At 34.7% G+C, this 13010-nt stretch overlaps 2 protein-coding genes across 5 annotated transcripts; one reads left to right on the top strand and one right to left on the bottom strand.

The window, feature by feature from the left end:
• Positions 1-982: 982 nt before the first annotated feature.
• On the bottom strand, positions 983-9916 carry LOC130825374 (uncharacterized). Of its 4 annotated transcripts, none has more exons than XM_057690559.1 (11): positions 9628-9910; positions 8395-8489; positions 5337-7687; positions 4944-5258; positions 4753-4840; positions 4180-4665; positions 3862-4086; positions 3673-3782; positions 3482-3604; positions 3063-3379; positions 983-1339 (listed from the first exon to the last, which is right to left on the bottom strand). In XM_057690559.1, the coding sequence occupies exons 3-9, from the start codon at positions 5423-5425 to the stop codon at positions 3583-3585; spliced, it is 1335 nt and encodes a 444-aa protein (XP_057546542.1). In that variant the 5' UTR covers positions 5426-7687; positions 8395-8489; positions 9628-9910; the 3' UTR covers positions 983-1339; positions 3063-3379; positions 3482-3582. The 4 variants fall into 4 exon arrangements, with proteins under 4 accessions (XP_057546542.1, XP_057546540.1, XP_057546541.1 ...); XM_057690557.1 differs by having other exon boundaries at positions 984-1339; positions 3684-3782; XM_057690558.1 differs by having other exon boundaries at positions 984-1339; positions 3684-3782; positions 5337-8489; positions 9628-9916.
• Positions 9917-11919: 2003 nt separating this feature from the next.
• LOC130825009 (uncharacterized) lies at positions 11920-12483 on the top strand. The gene is made up of 2 exons (XM_057690035.1): positions 11920-12211; positions 12407-12483. Exons 1-2 carry the CDS (start codon positions 11920-11922, stop codon positions 12481-12483), a joined length of 369 nt encoding a protein of 122 aa, XP_057546018.1.
• Positions 12484-13010: the final 527 nt, after the last annotated feature.

The following is a 13010-nucleotide window of genomic DNA, read 5'->3' as shown; positions in this document are numbered from 1 at the left end:
AGAGATGCAAGTTAAGATGAATGGTGTAAGGAGTTTGTCTTTATTCACACATCTTTGTGAGATATGTTGTGGGTTTAATTTGAGACTCATATGAACGAGATACTTGAGCTTTGTCAATGCAAGCGTCTCTAATTTATGTTAGCTTTTCTTGTTATAGGACACTACTTGAGCACCCAGTGATCCAGTGGACCAACTTACTCAGTAAGTGCTATTATCATGTTTGATGATACCTCTGAATTTTTTGTTTGTTGGTGCTGCTTACCTTTTGTTTATCTCTAATATGTTGATATACTATTATTTGATAGTTTTAACACTATTATTAATAGTGTTATTGACCATTCATTTGTTGTTTAATATTCATCCATATAATGATAAAATAATACCATTTTATTAACTTTGTTCTCAAATTGTAAAACAGAACCATATTTAGGTAGAGATTGTTCAGTTTAACGTCAAAATTGATCACAAATAGGTTAAAATTGAATTTTTATGTTAATTGATCTGTTTAAAGTTTACATAAAGTTGAAATTGATATCCTTTAAGGTCAAGATTGATACCTTTAAGATTAAAGTTGAAAAATGCCCAAAAAATAGAAAAAACGAGAGAAAGCATGTGAGGTTGATACACGCGGGAATTGAGCCGGCCCACTCTTAGTCTCAATTTGAGACGGTCTCAGCCAAGACCAGCTGTTAGTGATTTGAGGGATTTTAATTATTTAAATTCAACATTTATTTTATTAATTAAAACAAAAAACTAATTTCCCTGCTAAATCGGGTAAATCATGAATTTAGGTTAGTTATTTGTTACTACTTTCTGACGCTGCTAATTATATATGTAAAGCATAATTTCAGAATTGCAATTATACAATTAACTAAAAAGTATATATCGTTTGGAAGAAAAAAATATCTTTTAGAAGAAAATATATATATATATATATATATATATATATATATATATATATATTAAACATCATCATCATAATCATCATACCCAGTGTATCCCGCTCATAAAAAACTATAATCAAGGTCTGGGGAGGAAAGAATGACGACAACTTATACCCATAAAGGAGAGTGCGATCAAAGAGTCTCCCATCTTTATAGTCCAAAATCATAACTACAATTGTTAATTTATAGTCCAAAAACTACATGTGCAGTTAAAACCCAAAATGAATGCTATAAGTTTGTTAATTACAAAAGAGATTCATATATATTGCATAGTGCACATCGAATTTCACCACAAAAGAGATTCATAGATATTGGATAGTGGCCATCAAATTTCACAGTAGATGTCCGCTTCGAGATCAAGAATCAAAAACTGCACATCATCATATCATGCATACCTGCATTAAATTAAATAAATCCTTTTAGACACTGAATTGACTAACCTTAGATTCAAAACTTTGTTCATATCATATACTCTAATTTTATAGTGCTAATTTTCATATACTCTAATTTTTTAGTGTTCGACAAATTAGTTCACAATGATGGTTAGTTTTTTCACCATGTTTGATATGGTGCAGGTTTTCAACACATTTTTGACCAACTCTTAAGGTTTCGAAATTCAGCTGATATACATACAAGGCTAGCAAGTACAACTGCAACCTGTTCAATTGCGTGAAGATTTGAACCAAACAAGTGTGTGCATCCTGTATCAACAGAATAAAAAATATTTTGTACAGCATCACAAATCAACATTTAAGAACAAGTACTGTGCAGATGAGTGTGTACAACAGTAGCATTGTGCAACGAATTATGTGCACGATTATGATGACAGCAAGGAATTATGTGCACAATTAGAATCTGATCAGTTTAGTTATTGCACCAAATTTGGGTGCAGATTCATCAAGCAAACCATGCAAGCAGAATCATCAAGTCAGTCCATACAAGCAGAGTCATCAAGCCACACCATACAAGCCAATTCAGGAAGACTTGCATCACAACCCATGAAGGATTGTTCTGAGGACAGCAAGGAACCACAACCCCCAAAGGCAAACTTACAAGGCATCCCAGATGACACTACAACTAAGATGATAGAAGAACTTATAAACCAAGATATGCACGGACTCAGGGAAAGAAAGATGATCACATTGTTACTAAATTAATCTGCAATAAGTAACTATAAGTCTACCACATCTGCACACCAAGCCATCAACACAGAATCAAGCAATCCAGTCTCTGGCCAAAACTGCTGAGCAGCAGACCTTGCAGATCATAGCCAGAGCTAGCCTGAGATCCTTGAGAGCCACGAAGGGTAGAAATGAAATTTTTACACTTGAATACTTCCACCAAGATCCAAGGACTCTTCTAAAAAACAACAGAAGATTCCAAGAAGTGGCACCGAAGGTTGTGTGGTCAGCGGTTTTGTCTGTCAATAGCTATCAGCCTTACACTGAGTTGTTTTGTTCTTTTAAAGTGTGCACATGTTTGGCACGTGTTCATTTTAGCCGTTAGAAGTTAGTTAGCTGACTCTTTGATCATCTTAGAGTTATTTCCTCATGTCATAGGTCTATAAATAAGAGGTCCTACATTTGTAAAAGACAGTTTTCAGTTGTGAATAAAATTTCTCTTCATTTTCAGTTGTGCATCAACAAAGGAAGTGAGCAATTCTTGGGCGTGTGTGAGTGAAGCCACATTCGAGGATTGTAGGATTCTTCAATCTAGGGAGTGAACCTAGGAGGAAGAAGCCAGGAAAGAGGATTGCCTTGACAAGTGAAGTCAGACATCCTTGATCCAAAACCCACAATCAGTCATTGAGATTGTTTGTGATCAAGAAAGCATACATTGGGGTATTTTCAGAGCAAGATCAATACAAGGACGTACCAAGGGGTTGTAACACAAGACACCACTGATTTCCTTGATTAAAATCAGTGCAGTTATGACCAGCAGGTTTACATCAGTTGAGCAGAACTGTTGTGATCAGACTAGCAGCAGGTTTACATCAGTGCTACACCAAGTGGTTATCATTTTGTGTGTGTGGGTTGTTGTCATTTGATGTGCATGGGTCTAGTTAGTTGTAGTTACACGGATATAAAGTTGCACCATATTCAAATACGATACGGTTACCTGCTTGGCATTCATGGCATAGTTACTTGGAGTAGTTGCAATATGCTCTGTCTAAAAGCCTCCATTGCCTCTTGTTGTGTTTTGTATTCTTCAATTTTTCCCTCCAAGTCTTTTATTTTTTGTTCTTGCAGTTGAATTTTCTCTTGTTGTTGCTCCACAATCTTACGTTGTTCTATTGCGGCCTTTCCCTAAACATATGCACGTACTCCCGTCCCTTTCCCACGAATGTATCCCGACCTTTGTCCCAAAACTTGCATCAGAATTTCTTTATGAGTCATTGAATCACCAACGGAAGCAACAACATTTTTCAACTTCTCCTATTAGAAAAGTAATTTATAGAAGCAACAACATTTTTCAACTTCTATTACAAAAGTAATTCACAAAACTCAAAATAAGTTGTAAAATGATTTTGTACGCACATGAATTTCTTTTGACCGTGTGTCACCATGAAGCTATTCAAGTTTTCCATCATCATTCTTTCGAGTGTGCTGGATAAGCCAAGCTTTATCCGCACTTAGCTTCACACCTCGATTCTTTTTTGTCTGTAAAAACAAGATCGTTATTGATGTTCTTGCGGAATACTAAAAGTGAGTATTTATAAAGTATTTACGTCAAACTAACCACCAATACATCCTCTGATTCTGGGAATGATAGTTGTCCAGTTGTATGCTTAACTCTCTTGTCGGAATTTCGATTCTTAGAGTTCCTTGCACTTATTAACTACAAGATGATAATGCAATTAATACCTTATTTCTTCTTGTTACACTCACATAAAAATATTTAAATCTATTGTGAATACCTTAAATTCATCGGAGCCATAATATTTGATGAGATATTCCCATTGAGATTGAGGCAAGTCAGGAGGAGGATTCTTTTTTCGCTCATCATCGGTATTTCCACACTTCTTGCTTTTGTAGTAGTAGTGCAATCTACACTTGTATAATCTGTATAAACGTTGCATTGTCTCCAAAATGAACATGTGCATTCGTAAGTAATCACTAGATTCAGAAACTTCGAACTTATCCTATAAAAAATGTAAGTAGCGTAAGGTTAAACTAAAAGCATAAAACTAGAATGCTTCATCATTAATATTCAATCGCAAAAAAACCAAAACCACCTGTATTTCCTTCAACATACTATCACCGGCTACCGCAAATGCTTTTATAACAAATTGCCAATTCTCATTTCGTTCATCTTCAATGTAAAACACTTGCTCCACTTGTGATTCAAGCACATATACCTCATCTGACTTCAAACATCTATTCTTATTCACACTAATCAATCCATGTTCATCTACCTTATACCCTCTACCATAGTTTTCTATATCAAACCAATTGCATTTGAACACAAAAACATGATTTCCTCCAGGATAGTGCACTTGAAATATGTCTCTCAAAACACCATAGTACTCCTTAGATGAAGAGTCATCACCGCACACCATGATACCGGAAGTTTGTGTGTCCCTATTTTCACATCTATCATTGGTGTGGAATCGAAAACCATTCACTATGTATGCAGTGTAGCGCCTTACAACTCTAGAAGGACCGCATACCAAGTTATACAAGTTTTCATCACAAGATTTAAGTTCATGAATCTTTCGTACCTATTTGAACACATTGCATGTTAAAATCCTTTATTTTATAAAAAGGTGTAGATAATTACTAAAGTAAATAATCAACAACTTTCTTACACGACTTTGTATCCATTTGGAAAATTGTTCTTTGTGCCTCTGTTCTATATTTCGTGGACATTCTTTTTCCAATTCTTTTTTGTGCTTTCTATAGGAAAGACATAATAGTAAAAAATAATGAAGTTTAGAACAAAAGACGGTTATATGATTCAAAATTGTAATCTATGAGAAATAAAAAACAAATTACTTACTGTACAAACTTAACAAGTGGATCATAATTTTGAAGTATATAAAAATGGATTTGGTCACACTCCTGAAAATGAAGATGAATTGGTGTACTCCCCCCAATTGGATGTCCAAGTGGTCTAAATATCTCTAGGTTAGATTTCAAAGTACCCTCTTCAATATCCTCATCATCATTTCTCGCTTTACGGTTGAATTTAGTGTCAATGTCACTCATGTATCTAGAGCAGAATGTTAAGCACTCATCTGTTAGATAACCTTCAGCAATGCAACCTTCAGGATGTGCTCGATTTCGAATATATGATTTTAATGTTCGAAGATACCTAGTTGAACATGATTTGTTATGTTTAAAATTGTAGAAAATAACTCAAAAGAACATAGTTCAAAAATAAATTAGATACCTCTCAACAGGATACATTCCATCGATATCGAACTGGTCCAACAATTTTTGCCTCAGCAGCCAAATGTATAACCAAATGTACCATAACATCAAAAAATGCTGGTGGATAAATCATCTCCAACTTGCATAAGGTGAAAGGAATTTTCTTCTCTAGTGCTTCTATTTGACCAATACTGATGTTTTTAGAGCAAAGGTCTCGGAAAAAAAAGCTTAATTCAACCAAAGGATCATAAACGTCTTTTGGTAAAAACCCACTAAGTGCTAGAGGAAGCAATTGCTCTATGAAAACGTGATGGTCATGGCTCTTCAAACATGATATCTTTTTCCCATTATCTTTAACACATCGAGAAATATTTGATAGATATCCATCTGGAGATTTTATTTTTGCAAACATACGACATATGGCTGCCTTCGCAAATGAACTCAAAGAATATACGACCACAGGAACACGTACCTTATCACCAACCACTTGAGGATGCAACTTCTCCCTAATTTTCATTTTCACTAAATCCAAGCGGGCCTTCAAAGTATCTTTATTTTTACCTAGTATGCTCATTAAAGTACCCAGGATATTATCTGACACATTTTTATCAATATGCATAACATTCAAGTTATGACGAATTTTCAATTTACTCCAATAAGGCAAGGTGAAGAAAATGCTCTTTTTTTCCACCCAAACAAACTATTAGAAGCATCTCTTTTTCTCTTCTTCCCATCAATCTTCCCATATTTTTCTTGTGAAAATCGACTATGATGTAGCAATACATCATCCCTGCTTAAAGGCATGGGTGCAACCCCTTTTCAATTTTTCCATCAAAACATCTTGCATTTTTTCTCCACTTATGATTGGTTGGAAGCCAACGTCGATGACCTAAGTAACCTCCCTTATGCATCGATGATGTTCGTTTAGTTTCTTTATGACAACATGGACAAGCATAATGACCTTTGGTAGACCATCCTGACAAATCTGCATACGCAGGAAAGTCACTAACAGTCCACAATAGAGTTGCACGCAAGATGAAATTTGTTTTAGAGCAAGCATCATAGGTTTCAATGCCAACATCCCAAAGTTCCTTTAATTCCTCAACAAGTGGTTGGAGATACACATCTATATTCATTCCAGGACTTGTAGGCCAGGTATTAGTAAAGATAGCATAAATGAATAGGGTTTCATACATAACCAAGGAGGTAAATTATAAGGAATAAGAACCACTGGCCAAATACTATGTTTTGAATTATTGAAAGGTTGAAATCCATCACTAGCTAAACCAAGTCTGATATTTCGCACCTCTTTAGCGAAGTCACTATACTCCTCATCAAATGATTTCCATGCAAACGAGTCTACGGGATGCCTCATTATATCATCCACCAAACATGTTTCATCATCCCTTAAAAACGTTTCATCGTCCTCCATTGAAAGAGCATATCCTTAATAATTTTATCATAGTTATTCACTCTTAGTGCTTCATTGGCATCCCTTTCTTTGTGCCATCGCATGTCTTTAGCTGTCTTTCTAGACATGTACAATCTTTAAAGTCTAGGCTTTAATGGAAAATATCTTTAACACCTTTCTAGAAACCTTCACCGCTCTTGACGAACCTTCTTTTTCTTCTTTCCACCTTGGTAAACCACAAGTAGGACACTCGTTTAACTTTTCATGCTCTTTCCAATAAAGGATACAATCATTTTCACAAGCATCAATCTTACTATAATCAAGGCCTAAGTCATTAATGAGTTTCTTAGCCTCATAATAGGAAGTTGGAAGGTTGGCTCCATAGCCTTGGCGTTCTAACTGGAGTAAACTGTCAAAAGAGCTATCACACCAATTATGTAGAACCTTTAAATGCATTAATTTAACAATATATGACAGCTTGGACATTGTTGTGCCATGTATTGTCAATGGAACTTGGTACTCCTCTAACACTTGGAAAAACTTTTTTGCATTTTCATTAGGTTCCTCCGACTCTTTAACATTATTTAAAACCTCTTCATTACTCCCAAAATTCATACCACCTACTCCGCACGCATCTTGCAACATTGTGAAAACATTATCAGTGTCATCAAACTTGTTGGAATTTTCCTTGTCACTTGAGTCATTTATTTTTTCCCCATGAAGATCCCATAAAGTGTACTTCTCATATATTCCTTTCTTGAGCAAGTCTAATCTTACATCACATTTTGTTTTGAAAAATATGTTGCGACAACTATTACAAGGACACCTATAGTAGCTCTCTCTTTGTCGTCTTCACTTACATTAGAAAGGGCAAATATTAAAAACTCGTCGACACCATTTACGTAAAAGGAGGATGAACGATCTTTTACTTTGACCCATTCCTTATTCAAATTCATTTCCTAAATTCAAAATGTAACAATTGATAAACATGACACCAAAGAATATTTATAAATTGTATTGTATAATTATAAAAGACATTGAATAACTTACGACAACAAGAACAAGAACTAACCGAATATTGTAAAGTGAATAAATCAGAATAAAAGTTTGAAATTTACTAACTTTAAAGAACTAACTTATTACAACAAGAACACGAACAAACAAAGTGTTAGTTACCTAATTACCCAACATACCAAAAAAAAGAAATTTGAAGAACTAAGTTACTACAACAAGAATAAGAACAAGTATCTACCAACAATTGAAGAACCTACTGCAGTTGAAGGTTTTTGAGGATTAAATAAAATTCATTGTATTTGCTAATGTCTTTTTAATCCTTGTTGGTTATTTAATTAGTACTTATGATGTATTGAATTAAAAACATACAGCAATTGAAGAACTATAATTAAGAGAAACAAACTAAGAACAATTACTGAATTTTTTCAATGACATGCATAATTTAAGAATCAAGATCAACGAGTAATAATTACAACTACAATTACAATTGAAACAAAACTGATTAGAATTAGGCTAACAAAACCCAAACTTTCACTAAAACATCAATCCCAACACTTAGAGGTTAAAATTAATTTGCTTAATTATGAATTTCAATCCCAACACTAGACTTAGGTTAATATCAATCACTGATTAAAATTACGTTAAAATTTACCTTTAAAAGAGGCTGCAACAACAGAGAAGAGGAGCAGAACTGAAGGCGGACGAAAGCGGAGGTGAACTGAGAACAAACTAACTGCAATTGTTCAACTGCAATTGAAAAGGCGAAGAACAATAATTAAGAGAAACAAACTGATAACAATTACTGAATATTTTTTCAATGACATGGATAATTTAAGAATCAAAATCAATGAGTACGCAAGGTTGTTAGGATCGTGATTCTACTTTGGATTGGAAGCGGCTCACAGAACTGGATCGTAGGATCGGCTCGTAGAATCGACCGATCCTACAAATTTTGCATAAATAAGACATTGTGCTATACATAGCAAACTACAAAAGCAAAAAACCAGCTACACATAGCAATTGTCAGCAAAAAAGGATCCAAAGCTATACATAGCAAACTACAAAAGCTACACAAAACCATTGAACTGGTATAAGACACAAAGCAAAAAAACCAAACCCCCAGCTATAACACAAAAGCAGCAGCCAGAGGAACAGTCAGCAATCAGAAGGTAAGATCTAGGCAGCAGCATCCACGCAACAACAACGCAACAGCATAGCACAGACAGCAAGCAAAACAGCAGCAGTAGTGCACAAATAAGTCAGCAGAAATGGCACCAACAAAGCATTTTCAATCAGTAAAACCCAACCCTATGATCAATCACAATTTCAATCCCAGCACTAATATCAATCATTGAAATATCAATGATTGGTTACAATTAGGTTAAAATTTAGGTTAAAATATCAATCCCAACACTAACATCACTCACTAAAATATCAATCCAGCAGTATGTAAGAGATGCCTGTATAAACTGATTCAGTGGGTTCGTATAAACTGATTCATCAAATGGACAAGAAACAAAATAATCCAGCAACAAAATATAAACTGATTCATCAAAAAATGTAGCACCAAGCAACAAAATAATTCATTTCAATTGACATTTGCGAAGAATCAGTGGGTTCGTATAAACATCCAATTTCTTTTGGGAATCGATGTGGGGTGCAGGAGAAGTTGATGCCGAAGAAGACTTTCGATTTGAGATTGGGTTCATTATTGGTATGTGGTTGTTCTATAGCCATTGATGAAGGATTGGGTGATAAACGTAGTTTTGGAGATATATGAGAGTAATGAGACTTCCACAATTGATCCAAAGAACGAAAATATCAATCCAGCACTATTATCAATCACTAACACCAAAACTTTCAATAAAATTAGGTTGAAATTTACCTTAAAAGAGGAGGAGAGCCGGTAAACTGAAGGAAGGTAGAGGCGAAGAATGACGGTGGAGAGGAGCAGAGCTGGCAAACTTTGAGCAATAACAATGGTGGCAGGAGTTCGGTGGACTGCGTGGTGGATGACGGTGGAGATGAGCAGAGCCGGCAACGTTCAAGAAGATCCGGCAAGCCGGCGATGTTCAAGAAGAGCCGGGAAGCCGACGATGTTCAAGAAGAGACAGCGGAGGAAGAGCAACGACCAAGAGAATGGCGGGTTTAGTGTCGGGTGAAATGAAATTAGGTTTATTGTGTTGTCACATTTTATTATAAATATACCTCTATTTTTGGCACTTGTTGTTGCAATACATAAAATAATTTTTAGCAATGACTTGTGTTGTTGCGATATCTAATTAAACTTTATAGCAACGAGTGGTGTCGTTGCAAAAGATAAATATTAATTATTTCAAAGCCCGCGCTTATTTTTGATGGAGGGAAATTAAATTTCAGATATGGCAACAATAAATTAGTAACGAAATTTATTTTTTGCAACGACTAGTATATTTTACAACGAATTTTTTTAAGTTGTTGTCAAAACTTATTGCTAAAAACTAATTTTCTTGTAGTGCTCCCTCCAGTCTTCTCATTTAGTACTACCCTCACTTCCTTTTAATTTCATTCAAACATTTTAGTTTTCTTAAAATTTTTATAAACACAATTCATTCTCTTCTTTCATTTGATATCGAAGATTTATATTTTCTTAAGCCTTTTCTTTGTATTTGTTAACAATACCATGGTTTTATCGATTTTCGTCGATGAACAATGTCGTCGAATTTTTGTAAACATTGATCCATATTACGAAAGAATTGATAAAGAGTTTTTCTTGAAAGATACAGACAAGATCAGGATGTTTGAAAGTCTCCAAGATTTTGTTCAAAGTGTAAATAATAATATAATTTTTGAAATTTCTAATGACGTCCCTAAAATTATATTTAAACAAAATATTCATAACCTCAATCAGCTCTACTTAGAAAACGGTTACACTAATGCTGATAAGGAAAAAGAGTCCTTCTTACTAAAGGATAATAAGAACAAAATTAACGAAAATGTCCTAGATTACACTTATAACGATAGTGAAGTTCTATTTGAATAAAATGTTCAAAATCTCAACCTACTCTCTATAAAGAACGATAATGTTGATGATAATAAGAAAAAAGAGTCGTCATCCTTGTTTGAAAATGATTTGTATTTGAGATATAGAAACGAGGCATTTGAAATGACAAGGTTTGTGTTTACCCACTCTATACTTGTAGATTTCATTTTCGACAAATTTTGAATAGTCTTATGTTTTCATTTGATTTGACAATGTTTTGAACTTGTTTTAACAGCATATCAAAACGTTTATCTAAAGATTTTAAAAATGCCTCTCTAAAACGTGATTACATCTTGGCAAAACAACTTTGTTAAGAAAGTAAATGGGCATGGCAAACTGTGGATAAACTACATGAAGTGGCCGCGGAAAACATTTTTAGAATAATAAACCAACAAAATGGATTAATGAAGATTGACTTGCATGGTCTTCATCCATCTGAAGCAATTGAGGCAACAAGAAAACGTCTCAGTATGATTGAAACCAACCAAAAAATAATAATTGCTTCATCCACTAGTTCCAATAAAAAACCAATTTGTTTGAAAGTTATTATAGGTATCTATTTATTTTCACATTTGATTTAAATTTGAATGCTATTCACTCTCGATATGTCAACTAAATTAATGAATAATCTATACTCTATTATAATAAAGTACTTTTGCATTTGTGAGACTAATTTTTAAAAATTTTAACTGTTAAGCGTAGGAAAACACAGTCGTCATGGAGTGGCTAAGATTCCAACGACAGTGAAGGCCTTCCTTACTGATAAAGGGTAAGGCCTTTTGGTCCATTGTATTACGCTTGTTTTTGCCTTCATTTCAAATTCAAATAGCTACTAAAGTGTAAACTTGATATTGTAGGTATGAGTTCTTTGAAAGCATGCCCGGCGTGATTATGGTTCGTCCTAAGTTTTGAGCTGATTGATATTAATTTTTTTGTTCAAATATTTGGGTTAGGTGATTCAGAGTAATGGGGAGATTGACGGAGACGTTTCTAATCGTATATAGGCGGGATGGCTTAAGTGGAGAGCAACGACCGGGGTGCTTTGTGATAAAAATTCCGTAGTAGACTTAAGGGAAAGTTTTAGCGCGTTGCTATTAGGCCGACTTTGTTGTACGGAACAGAATGTTGGCCTGTAAAGAAGGTTTTCGAACAGAGATGCGTATGCTGAGGTGGATGAGTGGTAAAACTATGATGGACAGGATAAGAAACCAGGAGTTCAGGGAGAAGTTAGGAGTCACACCTTTCTCAGCAAAGATGCGGGATAACAGGTTGAGATGGTTTGGGCATGTGCAGAGAAAGACTCATGACGCCCTAGTAAGAAGGATCGAATGCATCATAGTGGAGGGTAAGAGAAGACGAGAAAGACCTAGGAGGACGTGGGAGGAGCAGATTAAAGATGACCTGTGCGAACTCCACCTCTCTAAGGACTTGACCAGGAATAGGGCCAGTTGGCGGCGCCTTATCCACGTCTTAGATTACTAGACATGTCCCTCCTGACCACCGTTTGTTGGTGTTCTTTGCCTCTACTAATCGCTCTTTACCACCTCTCTTTCCATTATCGTTTGTTTAGTTATTTGTACGTATTCTATTTTTTGTGTATATGTTGATTACTATGACTGGCTAACGTGGGTGTAAGTTGCAGGCTTTCAGATAGTTGTTGGATCCTCTCTCTTTGAAGACCCATTAGAGCCGGGGGACTCTCTGACCGCACTCTCCTAATGGGTATGAGTTGCCGTTTATCTTCCCTCCCCAGACCCTGACCATAGTCTGTCTATGAACGGGATACACTAGGTATGATGATGATGACGTATAATAAGTTCACTTTAGTGTAATTTATGCCAAATTAATCTTGCTTATTTTGTATATATTGTAGTATAATTTCACATATATTTTTTAAAATATATGTGAAATTATACTACAATATATACAAGTAACATGATAAATGCCTACTTTAAAATCACTTATTATTGGTAATCACTTTATTAAATTTTGGTTCTTAGTATAATTACAGACTTGTAAAGGTTGCAGTATAATTTCACACATATTTTGTATAAACCTAATTTGGTTATCCAAGAAGTTTAAAATCAATTATACTACAATATATACTAAATGGTAATCACTTTATTAAATTTTGGTTCTTAGTATAATTACAGACTTGTAAAGGTTGCAGTATAATTTCACACATATTTTGTGTAACCTAATTAGGTTCTTCAACCATGATTTAGGAATAACAGCTAATAATAAAA

The sequence above is a fragment of the Amaranthus tricolor genome, chromosome 10 (assembly GCF_026212465.1).
Source record: "Amaranthus tricolor cultivar Red isolate AtriRed21 chromosome 10, ASM2621246v1, whole genome shotgun sequence".
Taxonomy (NCBI): Eukaryota; Viridiplantae; Streptophyta; class Magnoliopsida; order Caryophyllales; family Amaranthaceae; genus Amaranthus; species Amaranthus tricolor.
This window is presented reverse-complemented; position numbering and strand designations above follow the sequence as displayed.